At 40.4% G+C, this 15,082-nt stretch overlaps 1 protein-coding gene across 3 annotated transcripts in view; it reads right to left on the bottom strand.

The window, feature by feature from the left end:
* The window catches only part of dmd (dystrophin), a 301,323-nt gene that overhangs the window by 192,873 nt on the left and 93,368 nt on the right, over window positions 1-15,082 (bottom strand). For all 3 annotated transcript variants that reach the window (XM_087836862.1, XM_087836863.1, XM_087836864.1), the window contains exons 4-8: window positions 13,877-13,957; window positions 9,527-9,619; window positions 7,401-7,502; window positions 5,636-5,706; window positions 513-631 (exon numbers count right to left, since the gene is read on the bottom strand). In XM_087836862.1, coding sequence (XP_087692988.1) covers window positions 513-631; window positions 5,636-5,706; window positions 7,401-7,502; window positions 9,527-9,619; window positions 13,877-13,957 — 466 coding nt within the window. The remainder of the gene's footprint in view (window positions 1-512; window positions 632-5,635; window positions 5,707-7,400; window positions 7,503-9,526; window positions 9,620-13,876; window positions 13,958-15,082) is intronic.

Below are 15,082 nucleotides of genomic sequence, written 5' to 3'. Positions count from 1 at the left end.
ACAGTCGAGGAGGGACAGTATCATTTGGTGACTTCTTCAGACTGAAGAAGCCACTTGGATGAGTGATAAAATGTTTCTCCCACTGAAAATGCTATGTCTAGATCACAGGTGTCGAACTCCAGATCTGATTTAAATGGCTAAATGAGCTCCTCAACATGTCTTGAAGTTCTCCAGAGGCCTGGTAATGAACTAATCATTTGATTCAGGTGTGTTGACCCAAGGTGAGATCTAAAACCTGCAGGGACACCAGCCCTCGAGGACTGGAGTTCGACACCCCTGGTCTAGATCAACAGAATCAACTCTTTGGGATTTTCTCACCTGGACGATTGAGCATGTATCCAGAAAGTTTAAACTGGTTTCAAGACGGTGTAAATTGGGCAATGATGGATGCCACAGATGATAACACATTTTCTGATGAAAGTATTTGTTAGGAGGCATTCCTGGTATTATTGTGCAAAACCTGTCAACAAATTTCCCCTTGACAGTAAGGTAATAGGTGAGCATGTAGTTACCCTCCGGGTCCAGTAGCCTCTCTATCCCCAGGTGTTGCTCTGCCTTACTGAAGGCATGTTCCAGTCGGTCGACTGCCGAGGTCTTCTTCTCCACAGAGCTCCAATCAAAAAGTTCAGGCCTGGCAAGATGAAAGAGAATCGGTAGGTATCATACACACCTTTTATCAATAAAAAACCTTGCATTCCTCAGTATTTTGTAGTGCTTTAAGGAAATTAGTAGCGTGTTAATAGGAAACAAATATCCTACAGCTTATGCAGCTGGGTTTATTTTTGAGTCCTGGAGGTTTATTTGCTGTGGAGTCATATTTTAATGAGATTCACATTCTCATTTTTCCCCACAGCAAACAATAAAAACAGACTTTTATAATGCAAAATAGCTTGTTAGAAAATTCTGAGTGAAAACTCCTCCACTGCCATCATGTTCATGGTGATGGCTTTTGTTTCCCACTCTGCATTCTTGTAAGAACAAGGAGAAGATTTATTTCACTGAATTTATTTTCTACTCAATGCCAACTTATTTAAATTTAAACTCAATCATTCATTCATGTTAGAACGATCACTTTCTTTACGGTAAAAGCTTAGTCCTACTCATGTACACTAATATCAATAATGAGTAATGATGAAAAGAACCAAATGCACTGCAGGGTCCTTTCTGTAATTTAATGATCATTTATGCTGACCACCTTGATTAAACTTAATCAGCTTCTCATCTGCATCATATTAATAGCAATAGCTTTATCAGATACACGTTTCCCTGTTATTAATCTACACCAGGATACGTCTATCAGCTAGTTTTCTGATTGGGCAGCAATGCACACTCTGTTGCAGTGATTGCCGAAGTGTAGGCTGTGAAGGTACTGCAGGGCTGCAGTAAACAGACATTTAGTTAGAATAGAATAAAAAATAACAATTTGAGGTGGTAAGATGGTTACGGTACTCGTTATTCTGACTTACTCTACGAACAATTTCAATCTGGTTTCTGCCCCAATCATAGTACAGAAACTGCTCTGTTAAGGATTACCAATGATTCTGGTCTCCTATCCATCCTCATCCTTCTGGATCTTAGTGCGGCGTTTGATACCATGTCTCACAATATCCTCCTAAACGGGTTAGCATCCACTGGCATTAGTCACACCCCCTTCACCTCCTATCTCTCAGACCGCACTCAGTTTATCCAATTTAAATCCCATACTTCAAGTCTCTCTCCTGTTTCTGCTGGTGTGCCCCAGGGTTCAGTATCAGGGCCTCTTTTATTCATTATCTACATGCTCCCTCTTGGCCAAATATTCCAAAAATATAATACCAATTTTCACTGTTATGCTGATGACACCCAGCTCTACATTTCCTCCAAACCTAATTCATCCCTCCCACCTACTGCCCTCTCAAACTGTCTTATGGAGATTAGATCCTGGTTCTCCTCCAATTTTCTCAACCTTAACAGTAATAAAACAGAAGTTTTACTTGTTGGCACAGCCTCTATCTTAACCACAGTTGTTCCATTAACATTGAAAGTTCTCCCACCCTTCCCTCCCCTCAGGTTAAGAGTTTGGATGTCATACTTGACAGTACTCTCTCATTTCAGTCTGTCTGCTTACTTCCATTTACGTAACATTAACCGACTCCCTTCCTTCCTCCCCATGCTGCTGCCATCCTTGTCCATAGTCTTATTACATCCCATATTGATTACTGCAATTCCCTCTTATTTGGTCTCCCTAAAAGGTCTCTTCATAAACTCCAACTTCTTCAAAACTCTGCAGCTCGGGTCATAACTTGCACTCCGTCAAGAGCTCATATTACCCCAGTTCTTCAGCAGCTTCACTGGTTGCCCGTAGAAGCCAGGATAAACTTTAAAATCTTACATTTCACGTACAAGTGTATCCATAAATCTGCTCCTTCCTATTTGTGTGACCTGCTCCATATCACCACTGTTTCCCGCCCTCTCAGATCCTCATGTGCTATTCATCTTACTGTTCTGTCCACATGTCTCATCACTGTGGGGAGCAGAGCTTTCAGTCGCTCTGCTCCTCGGCCCTGGTACTCTCTTCCTCCAGCCATTAGAAATATAGACTCTTGCATTTAAGTCACAGCTCAAAACACATCTGTTCAAACTTTAGTGCTGATTTTATCTGTTGTCAAGCTCTGTTTTGTAATTTTAACTTATTTTATGTACTTTATGACTATTGCTTCTTTTATTAATTTTGTTCTTTTGTAAGGTGACCTCAGGTTTTTCAAATAAAATGTAGTATTATTATTATTATTATTATTATTATTATTATTATTATTATTATTACATTTATTTGAAGTTTGTGTTGCAGTGGCAAGTGGGTCACACTTTGGCCTTAATAAGTTGCATATAACTGGCAAACACTAGCAATTTATAGCCAACAGCATGTGTGGTCTACGTCTTTTGAATACAGCTTTCACTTGCTCTTGTGTTTGGGATTCTCTGTCATGATTTACGATTTGACACTTCTGGTGTTTAAGTGGGATGCAGCACTTTATTGATTCAACTCAATTCCATTCAATTCAATTTTATTTATATAGCGCCAAATCACAACAACAGTCCCCTCAAGGCGCTTTATATTGTAAGATAAAGACCCTGAAATAATACATAGAAACCCCAACAATCAAACAATCCCCTATGAGCAAGCACTTGTCACTGATTGGTTGGGGTTGAGGGAGGAGCCTATTGCAGCGTAACTAAGGGAGGATTCAGGGTCACCTGTTTCAGCCCTAACTATATGCTTTAGCAAAAAGAAAAGTTTTAAGCTTGTTGTTAAAAGTAGAGATAGTGTAACTGAGAGTTAGGGCTCTGCCCTTCAATTCTACTTTTAAAACCCCCAGAGAACCACAAGTAAACCAGCAGTCTGAGGGTGAAGTGCTCTATTGGAGTGATACTGTACTATGAGGTCTTTAAGATGAGATCGGGTCGGATTATTCAAGACCTCGTATATTTTTTTCTACATACGAGCTTTCTCTCTAACATTCACACACATTCATAATTTGATGGATGAATTGAAGAATAACTTGGGGTTAGTATCTTGCCCAAGGACGCTTTGCATGCAGACTAGACAACTACCAACTTTCCAATTAGTAGATGACCCGCTCTACGGTCTGAGCTACAGCCAGCCCGTATTACAGGGCCGAGCGTACCGCTGAGTGCCGCTAGTTTATTCTTGAGCTTATGAATGAGTTCCTAGCAACTCATTTCTTACTCCACTAACCATGGAAAAAGAAATTAGACTAACCAACTAGTCTGATGATTTTCAGATAGTTTACTGTGTTTTTCTTCTGAAAACTGTTGCTTCCTAAAGTTAAAAATAAGGCAAAAGAAATGCTAACTTAAAAAAAAACTACAAACAATGTCTTAATGCAGGGGTGTCGAACTCCAGGCCTCGAGGGCCGGTGTCCTGCAGGTTTTAGATCTCACCCTGGGTCAACACACCTGAATCAGATGATTAGTTCATTACCAGGCCTCTGGAGAACTTCAAGACATGTTGAGGAGGTGATTTAGCCTTTAAATCAGCTGTGTTGGTTCGAGGACACATCTAAGACCTGCAGGACACCGGCCCTCGAAGCCTGGAGTTCGACACCTGTGTCTTAATGCATGGATGATTCCCAGGTATGGATAAAGCCAAATGTTCCTCTGGAGATGATGGTCCATGACACAAATGTTTTATCAGTCATTTAAGTGATGTCAGTCTCATGGATGAGTGATGGAAAGTTTCTCCAACAGAACACACTTGCCCAGTTGAACTGAATCCACTTTTTGAGGCTAAAGAAACAGTTGTTAGATGCTGATATGCTTACTAAAACTGAGCCCTTTCACTGATTACAGATGAGCCTCCCAACACACAAACTCTTGTCTGTTATTTACATTTTTAATTTCTCCTATTTGAAATTAGCTGGATCTTGTAAGTATAAAAACCTTTGATCAAAAATAATATTTAAAAACCCTTCTTAGTCCTCACTCTTACATCAGGACTAAGACTTTATTTTACAGCATAACAACTTTGAGCAGAAGGTGCAGAAGAGCCAAAATGTAATATCACAATATGATGACACATGCTATTGTTTCAGGAAACTGTACAGTTGGATTTATTACTTCAGTAAAATAGCACAGGGATGTAAAGTAAAGGGACAGATTTCTGGCTGATCTTAATGAGTGCAGCACAAAGGATGTAACATCGATGTGAAGCGCTGAGGTTTGTCTCTTTGTCATGATTAAGCCATTATCAGCTTCCTGGTTAGGCCAGCCCTGTGCTTTGTCAGCCTTATCCCACTTGACATCAAATCATGTACTTGTGAAAACAGCAAACGCTGGGAAAGAGACGCTGAAGTGTGAAGGGGAACAGAGAGAAGAGTCGGGTTAAAGCTTGGATGGTTTACATGTGAAACGCAGAAAGGAAAAAAGAAGAAAGGGGGAAATTCAAACTACGAAACAGTGAGGTTCATTTTATTATTAGAGCAGCCTCAAGGTCATTATGAAAGTGAATAAGCAACATTGTTGAAATACTGTAAATAAAGTCAAATAAAATCAGTTGTTTACTACATATAGATGCTGATGCAACTGCTAGGTTACTTCAAAATATACTGCATTAAATTATAATGCAGAACTTTATGATACGCCAACACTCTGTTTGAGGACATGTTCTTCAATGGGATCACCGTGAATTTGAATTGAATACCCCTGGTTTAAAGTAATGTTATTTTTCTTTCTCTCAATGAAGAAACGATCATATTTATAGGTTAATTTTAAGTTTGGCATCAAACTCAGAGGCAGATAGTTGGGTAAGAAATGCAAATCCCTAGAGACCAGAGAGAATGTGGGTCCAGGAAGGACTTGCTCCGCCCATTTAATTCTGGAAAAACAATAAGTGCTTCAGCTGTGGCAGCATTGGGATGTTAGTCTTTTTACTTGGCTGGCTGCATCTTTTCATATACAATAATTTTTGAACCTTTTTCTCATGACAGCATTGGCATCTTCCATGTCTAAAATATATCTCTTTAGTGCAGTGACTATATTTGCTCTACTATCCCTTTGAAAGTCTGTCTATCCACTTCTCCCGTGTTAAATCTTCATCTGAACACACACACACCTACACCCATGCACACACACATACCTGTGGCTATGGATGAGGGCATTGAAAGCCAGTCCATCATTCCAGCTACTGGAGAAGTTAACCACATTGACCTGAGGACAGAGATAATGGATGTTCAAGAACCAACCTGAGAAAGCAGCATGACATTTAAGAGTGGACTGTCATCCAAATACTGTTTACATTTCCAGTATAGATTAAAGACATTTCGCTCTCAATTTCAGTGAGTGGATCAAAATTTTAATACATGAAATGATTGTCTACGGGGGCAAAAAGGGTTTAAAATTGAATATATAGCTAAAAAAACATATTAAGAAGTCATCTTAGTAACAGTGGCTATTCCTGTCAAGCACTTCGTATAACGAGGCTCACATGTTTGCAGTGATTATGGACGGGAATCAAAGAACCGGTTGCCAGGAGTTCAGTGCCTTTTTAGTCTACTTGCCTATTGATGGTGCTGATCGTTGCAGTTACAGCGACACAGTTTACAGTGTGGATATGGACATTATTTTGATTTTTAGTGCACAAAAGGATGTGATGGTGAAGTGTAAACTGTCTCCAGGAAAGAAACAGCTGCATTATGCTGTTAACACAACTTCAGCTCTTTGCAAGCACCTGCACAGCCTGCTCAAACTATGTCATATGTTCTGTTGTGATTGGTCTTAGTTAAGCTTCAGGCCTTACGCAAAACAAAACGAGTCAAGTCCAATGACAAAAAACATAAATTAGAGAGTTATTAACCACATGGTATAAAACTGTAAATATATGGAAATATTCTATGGTGCAAATATGTCCTACTGATACTGTTAAGAGTATTTTTATATGTCATGTCTCAGTCTTTTTAAGTTTCTACATAGTCATAAAAGCAATATGATGACATATATCCCAAATCTGAATCAAGCAAAAAACTTGATCTGTATAACATTTTTAATGCATACCAATTACAATTATTGTTTTGATCAAACTTTCCAAATTCTGTTGCCAAATATTTAACCAAACGAAAATGTAACATTCTGATATTATAGGGTTAGGGCTAGAGCTTAGAGTTATACTGATTATGATTTTGCCCTCAAAGAATTTATTGATTATTCTTTGGCTCAGAGCCTCCAACAACCCTTAGAACATTTTAATAGCCTGTCTGGCAGCTTTGCATTGACAATATGATCTGAATGCACTGTTGTGCCTAACATACTTGCTTTTCCAAGACCACCTTTATAGATTCTCTATATTATTTCTGTTGTTATTCTTTTTAATCTGTTTATTTACTAATTTGTCTTATTATTATTTCTATTATTACTCACACTACACGTGCAATTTAAGAATGTCAAAGCTGACATACATGGAAAGAGAAAAAAGGGACAGAAAGAAAAAACAAAGGGGGAAAAAGGAGGAAATATTATAGGACAGAGCAGGATTGGAAAGCGCAATCGGCTGGCAACTGCTACAACTGTAAGGAAAACCATAAATAACATAAACAAACAAAAAATAAAACAATTTCGTTGTGTTCTGTGTATCTGTCTTCGTCAACAGACGGACTTCATAATGAGGGTGAGTCGACACAATAACGGTCCTCCGGGGGCCAGAGGCAGACCCAGGAGACCCCCCAGAGTACTAAAGACCTTTCTTTCATACTCTATGAAAGAAAGAATAAATTTGAAAGTGGCGACTGCCATTACTTACAAGTACTTGAGCACTCAGTTACAGGGCGGTAACTGTAGTAACTATGGAAGACAGCTATTCCAACATGATCCATGTGTCAGCCTGTGAGGTTAAGAGTAAAGGAACATACCTGAGGATACTGGCGTGTATTCTGACGAACCCAACTCAGCAGAATCTTCTCACTGTTAGTCTGCTGTAGGCCCTCCATCACATCCTTCATCACATCCTTAACCTGCACACAGGAATACAAAACAGGGCTGATAAAAACGTAAGTAAGATGCATAAACCTTTAGCACCACTGCCTTTTCTGGATATTTTGGGCATTGGTGGGATTTCTTCTCAAGTCACAAGGCTAACAACCATGTGACTGGACTAACATTATTCAGTTAATCTAGGCTTGAGGGTCCTGCGCAGTATCTTAGCTGTTCCTATGACTGCACTCCACTGAGCAGAGATCTTGTTGTTCCTAGGACCTGCTGGAGCCACTCGCCTAGCTTGACAGTCACTGCACCGAGAGCTCCGATTACCACGGGGATCACCGTCACCTTCACCCTCCACATCCTCTCGAGCTCTTCTCTGAGCCCTCGGTATTTCTGAAGTTTCTCATTTTCCTTCTTCCTGATATTGCTGTCATTGGGAACCGCTACATCGATCACTACGGCCGTCTTCTTCTGTTTGTTCACCACCACTATGTCCGGTTGGTTAGCCACCACCATTTTGTCCGTCTGTATCTGGAAGTCCCACAGGATCTTAGCTCGGTCATTCTCCACCACCCTTGGGGGCATCTCCCATTTTGACCTCGGGACTTCCAGGTTATACTCCGCACAGATGTTCCTGTACACTATGCCGGCCACTTGGTTATGGCGTTCCATGTATGCCTTGCCTGCTAGCATCTTGCACCCTGCTGTTATGTGCTGGATTGTCTCTGGGGCATCTTTACACAGCCTGCACCTGGGGTCTTGCCTGGTGTGATAGACCCCAGCCTCTATGGATCTTGTACTCAGAGCTTGTTCTTGTGCTGCCATGATTAGTGCCTCTGGGCTGTGTTTTTGTCCAGCCACTGGCAGGACTTCTGGATGGCAGCCACTTCCTCTATCTGCTGGTGGTACATACCGTGCAGTGTACATATCTACCATGATGGTTCCTCGTCTCCCTCCTCTTTCTTAGGTTTCTGCTGCCTGAGGTATTCACATGGTCAGTTGGGGCCATCCTCCTGATGTATTCTTGGATGTTTGCTGCCTCATCCTGGACTGTGGTGCTGACACTCACCAGTCCCCGGCCCCCTTCCTTCCGCTTAGCGTACAGCCTCAGGGTGCTGGACTTGGGTGAAACCCTCCATGCATGGTAAGGAGCTTTCTTGTCTTTATGTCAGTGGCTTCTATCTCCTCCTTTGGCCAACTTATTATTCCAGCAGGGTACCTGATCACGGGCAGGGTGTAGGTGTTGATAGCCCGGATCTTGTTCTTACTGTTCAGCTGACTCCTCAGGACTTGCCTGACCCTCTGCAGGTACTTGGTGGTTGCAGCTTTCAATGGTTCCCATTTGCCTGTGGCATCCCCAGGTTGGTCCACTAGTAGCTGGTGTTTTGAGGCTCGACTCGTACTACGGTGTTATTACAATTCACAGTAAATACTAATAACTTTGTTCTTGTCAAGGGAACCCTCTAGCAGAGCTTTAAAGCTGAATTTGCCACTCAAAAGACCCTTTATCCATTTTTATTTACCATCCACAGCATTACTAATGCCTTGCTGTCAGACACCCTGAACTATCTGACAGCAAGTGTGTATGCATTACTTGCACATCAGAAACAACTAGAGGTGTTACAAGGAATTTGTGTTAATTGTGTTAACTTTGAAGGCACTAAGTTACACAGAAAAATATTACTGACAATCAGATCCAGAAAGACACACCAGAAAAAGATTCACATAAATAAAACATATTTTCGCTGTAATACCTCGCTTTTCCACAGAAAATGTATATATACATACAATTGAGAGTTCAGGGAGCCGGCACAGCTCTGTTTTGTTGCATTGATTCTTTTCCTCAGAGCAGTTCAGTATGAAAACTCATCATCAAGGTCAAGGTAAAAAAAAAAGAACATTTAGACCAATAAGAAGCAACCTCAGACAACAAAAGGCAGCAAAAAGTAAAGTTAAACTAAATGAAAGCAGCTTTAAAGTATCAATATAATAGTGTCTTCAAATGCTGACAAATTCAGGGGACGATGTACACGTACGAGCATACACTAACACATACCTGCCAGTGGAGAATGATGCTCCAGATGAGCCCAAGAATCAGTTTGTGATTCCCATCGACGATGTCCGCTGCCCCAATATTCACCAATTCCACCTGGAGATGGGATGCAGGAAGCACACAAATCACAAATGATTATGATTTCCAAAATTTTAGGAAGGTCGTCTTACTTACTCTAACCTCCATTGTGGTGATGACTCTTTAAAATGAGCCATGTTTTCTTGTGAACTTAAACTTGCACATAACAAAATCAGTCCTAGTATTTAAATTTGGGCATTAATTACACATAGTAGTGTGGTTACATCACAGATGGCACAGACATTGCACTATTACAACAGGGAGGGATGACTCTTGATTATCTGATTACAGATGGATACGAGTAAACTACTAGTTGTCTTGCAAAACTAATAAAAAGGATCTGTTGTGTCTAGGGATGGGTACCGGTTCTGACATAAACGGTAGTAACCAGACTGAAAAGCAGCGCACATTTCGGTGCTTTTTTTTCCTGAGCTGTGATAAACTTTGAATTCTAGCCAATCATTTTACATTTCCGAGGACAGTAGGCGGGTCCAGGTACGTACGTTCTTTTAGAGCAGAGCTACAGATTAAAATGCCCAAGGCGAAGCGGTCAAAGTCTGGCTGTACTTCACAGCAAAAGATGCAAACTCAGCAGCTGCAACAAGTGCTTTAAGCTGATACTGTGATACTGTCAAAGGAGGTAACACCTCAAATCTGATGAAACACCTGGCGACGCATAGCGTTGTTTTAAAAGCCGAGAAATGCACCGTATTTGATAGCTTGCTGCGAGACCTCACACCGAGCACATCTACTGCGGGTGTGGTGCCTGTTATCGGACCCGGAGTTAGCAACATCCCCCAAAAACCCGAAGAGGAGAGTCCTGGCCCCTAGCCCTGCCAGTGTAGCAGAAATGATGAGGATGATGATGCAGCAGCAGCCGTTCTTCTCTGCGTGAGTAGCTTAATGTTGTCCGTGTGTAATTTACGTTGAGTAGGCTAACCACGTTATTACATTAATGCATGTAAGGTGAACTAGCAAACATCATCATAGCTACATGCGGCTGTCTTCTTGTTTGATGGCAGATGCTCCCTTCACCCTGGACAAAAAGGCTAAAATGACCAAAGAAAAAGTGGAAAACAGTTAAACATGAGAGGTTTTTGGACAAAGTTTGTGTTTTTTCCATTGTTTAAGCTGCTTCCAGCCAAGAGTGATACCATATATGCTCTATAGCTGCAGAAAAGGCTAACATTGTTATCTTTTTACAAAAAAACAGCTGAACATGAGAGGTTTTTGGACCAATTTTGTGTTCTCCATTCTTTAAGCACCGTTTAAGCACCGGCACCGTTTCAAAAGTACCGGTTTGGCACCGGTATCGGATAAAACCTAAACGATACCCATCCCTAGTTGTGTGTATCCAGTCATTATTACGTTGGAATTTTTTTCATTTCTTTTTCCTTTTATGTTTAGTTTCTTCGTAGTGATTTTCAACAACAAAAAGATGAGAGCTGGAGTAAATCTGTGGATCTGCAAAATTGTTGCATGTCCATCCATCCTCTCCTGCTTATCCTAATCGGGGTGGCTAGAGCCTAAGGCAAGAGGCGGTCTACACCCTGTACAGGTCAGCAGCCGGTCGCATGGCTAACACAGAGAGACAGACAACCATTGCCACTCACAGTCACCAACTGACCTAAACGCACTAAATGCATGTCTTTGGAGGAAGCCGGAGTACCCGGACAGAACATGCAAACACCGCACAGAAAGGCCAGATGGCGGGGTTGAACTCAGGAACTTCTTGCTGCAAGGAAACAGTGGTAACCACAATGCTGCCGTGCTGTTTCCTATATGTTAATCACTATTAAAAGTGCTGACTTTATTTGTATCATCCTTTAATAAAATAGAAAAATTATTATATATTATCCCTTATTCTTTCTATACATTAATAAGGTAACTGAAGATGGGGAAATAACTATTTTTAAGTTTGCTCACTTACAAAGAAATCATCAGTCTCAACAAAAATGTCCAGACAAAAACACATTACCTATGTTAGTGAGCGAAATAAGATGTCCAAGCAAAATAGTACTTGGTGGAGAAACATTTGTTGGCAAGCACAGCAGTAAGATGTGTCTCGTAGGTCACTTGGCCCACTCCTCTTTACAAAAACGCTCTAAATCCTTTAGGTTTATTGGCTGCCACTTCACACCTCGGAGCTCCAACTCCTATAACAGATTGCAGATTGGATTAAGGTGTAAAGACGGGCTAGGCCGCTCCATGACCTTAATCTGCTGCTTTTTTTTTTTACCGTTGTCCTGTACCCTCAGCAGATGACTCCACCTGCATGTTTGATTGTAAGGATGGTGGTATTTGTGTCATACCCAGCATTTCTCCTCCTCCAAACATGGCAGTTGATGCCAAATAGCTTAATTTTGGTTTTATTTGACCACAGCACTCTCTCCCATGCCTTCTCTGAATCATTAACACTGGCTAACATAAGATGGACCTGTATATGTGTCATCTTGAGCGGGGAGACCTTACAGGTGATAGATTTCAATCCGTTAACAGTGGTGTTCTTGGTGACTGTGGTACCAACTGCTTTCAGATCATTAACAAGCTCCTCCCATGTAGTTTTTAGGCTGATCCATCACCTTTCTGACGATGATCCATTTTCGAATAATTGCATCAACAGTTGTTACCTTTCTCAGCAAGCTTTTAGCTGATGGTGTTGCAGCCCAACTACACAGGTCTGCAATCTTGTCCCTGACATCCTTTGACAGTCCTTTGGTTTGGGAGAACTTAATTCTGTGGATGGTGTGTTTATACATAACTGAGATCAGGATTATCTGTAGGTGACTGATTGACTGACGTAACCTGTGTGCCACACAGCCAATCTGTGGGAGCCAGAATTCATGATGAGTTGTATGGGATCAAAAACTTATTCCACTCAATGACATGTAAATTAACATATAACTTTTATGTACTGTATTTTTCGGATACAGTACATAAAGGATTAAAAGGCGCACTGTTGATGAATGGGTCTGTTTTCATAAATAAGGCGCACCGGATTCTCCTGATTGAAGTTTGGTCCGTTTACAGCATCCTGCCATGCGATTGCATTTGTTCATCCTCCAGCTTCAGTGTTTATGTCATCCTAACATAGCTGTGGTGCTAACAATTACGTAAAACATCATTATATACCAGCTGGTCCAACTTCAGTAACCCTACAAACATCACTGCTGTTTAGTTTTCTGTCTTCATTTGTTACACTTGCAAAAGTTTTGCGAGATCCCGAGTTTGTTTTGCAAGATCTCGCAAAAGTTTTGCGAGATCCCGAGTTTGTTTTGCGAGATCTCGCAAAAGTCCGTCTTAATTTTTTTTTCTCCCATGTCCCCTGCGGGGCTCCGTAGAAGTGATAGCAGAGCTGTACGTTTGAATTTTCAGAAATCTCTCAGTCAGAACATGCTATATCATGTTTAGGTGAAAACTAGCGAGCTAACTTCCTGCTAACTGGTAACTCTGTTAAATTTAATAAACTCTGTTTTCATGGATGCCTGGATGTTAAACTTAATTGTTACACCTGGTAAAGCAGCAACGCTGATGATTTTATTACAGATGAAAGAATTTAGACAGTTTGTAACTCTCAGTGATGCCGCAGTGTTCGTTTGACTTTGGGACCTGAAACAGACGGAGTTTAGGACCCAGATTCCTCCGCGAGGCTCCTGACTACAGCAGCCGTAATGCTCCAACAATCCATCCAGCAGTGCGGCTTTGTAGCTTAGCAAAGTTGTACTAAAACATTTTGACAGATTTCTGAGTGCCGTGTAGCACATAAAATCGGTTCCGGGTCAGTAAGCACAACCAGAATTCATACATAAAGATCACTGCTGATTTTTGAGAAAATGAAAGGATTTTAAGTGCACCTTATAGTGTGGAAAATACGGCAAACCAATGGAGCAAACTTCAGCAGAGGATCAAACAATTATTTCCCTGTTCACTGTAAATTTGGTGTTTAACATATACCAAATTAAACGCAATCTCTCCAGTAAAAGATTTCATGTTGCCTGCTTGCAGTTATCCTGTTAATAAGCCACTTTACAAACACATGTTTTTATAAAATATGGGGCAAAACTGTAGATTAAACTAAAATAATACAATATTTAAAAAGAGCTCACTCTTAAACAGTAGCAGTATTAATCCATATAACACTCAGCAGTTTCATTGATTTCAGTCTGCTGATTGTAAAGTTAGATTTATTTAATGTAATTGACGCAAGAAAAACAATATAATTATGTATATTTACATCTTTATAGCAAAATTATACATCTGTGTGTGCATACTCACATTGTTCTTCTGTAAGATTTGCAGAGCTCGGTTGACATTGTTTAGCGAGTGAACGCGCGTGAATCCCCTTTCCAACTTCACCTATGTGTATGTGCGCACACACACACACACACACACACACACACACACACACACACAGAGAGAGAGAGAGAGAGAGAGAGAGAGAGAGAGAGAGAGGGAGAGAAAATGATTGTGGGCATTTCTAAAATGGGTGATGAACATTTCTGAGAAGCTGCAAGAATCATTGATGAGCAGAGTGGGACAAATACATGTTTTCAGTGTTAGGAGTAGTAAATGGTCCTTTTTCAGTAGATATTAAAATCGAAACTACAGTCGAGATTAGGCGCTCTCCTCCACCGTCTACAGCGGGATCAGTGGATCGGCAACATCTCATTTAAATGGTTAAGTGATTGTGCCAAACAGAAATAATGGGCAATGCTCTCCAACGTCATCTACACGTTGATTTTACCTATTTTTTGGTTATGTTTAGATACTAATTTGATTGCACTGGTTTTGATATTTGTTGGGTTATCATCCAACCTCCCTTCTTCTTCTAATATATATTCTTCCTCAATCTGAATCACATTTTAAAAAGCTAGATGTTTTCAGGATTCCAAGGTGACAACTTCTATGTGATTTAAGATTTCATATTCATTTCATATTATGTGTCTTGCTTTCTCTTTATACTGAGATAGATGATTATACAGTTTCAAGGATTAAACTAAACACTATCTAGCTGTCTATGGTTTTATTCTCAACGAATGAATAGCACCTGCTATCATATGGCAAGAAGAACATTGTGCAGCTAACAGTCACAGTAAGTGACTGTACAAGGTTAGAATTTAATATGTCATTTATATGTTATATTTAATATGTTATTCTGTTTTTGTCTTTTGTTTTTTTAAACAACTATTTATTTATTACTTTTTAAAAATTCTGTTTCTTTTCGTCCGGGGCCGTGTGTACATAATTTCGTTCCACTTCATGTAAACATGTGATGCGAATGACAATAAAGCTCCTTGAATCCTAATATGGTGCTGTGTGGTTTGAATGACCTGTTCCCAGTAAGTCATAATCCTGAACATGATCACCACATTGAAATTTTAACTGGCCCACTGATTCATTTATAAAGCTTTAATGGTGTCCATAGTTGTGCACACTGTAAGGTTTTAAAAACTGAACTTAAAATGGACACATTATGTAGTT

The sequence above is a fragment of the Neolamprologus brichardi genome, chromosome 23 (assembly GCF_056152115.1).
Source record: "Neolamprologus brichardi isolate AB-2024 chromosome 23, ASM5615211v1, whole genome shotgun sequence".
NCBI lineage: Eukaryota > Metazoa > Chordata > Actinopteri > Cichliformes > Cichlidae > Neolamprologus > Neolamprologus brichardi.
The sequence above is the reverse complement of the archived record's forward strand: the minus strand, read 5'-3'. Positions and strand labels throughout refer to the sequence as shown.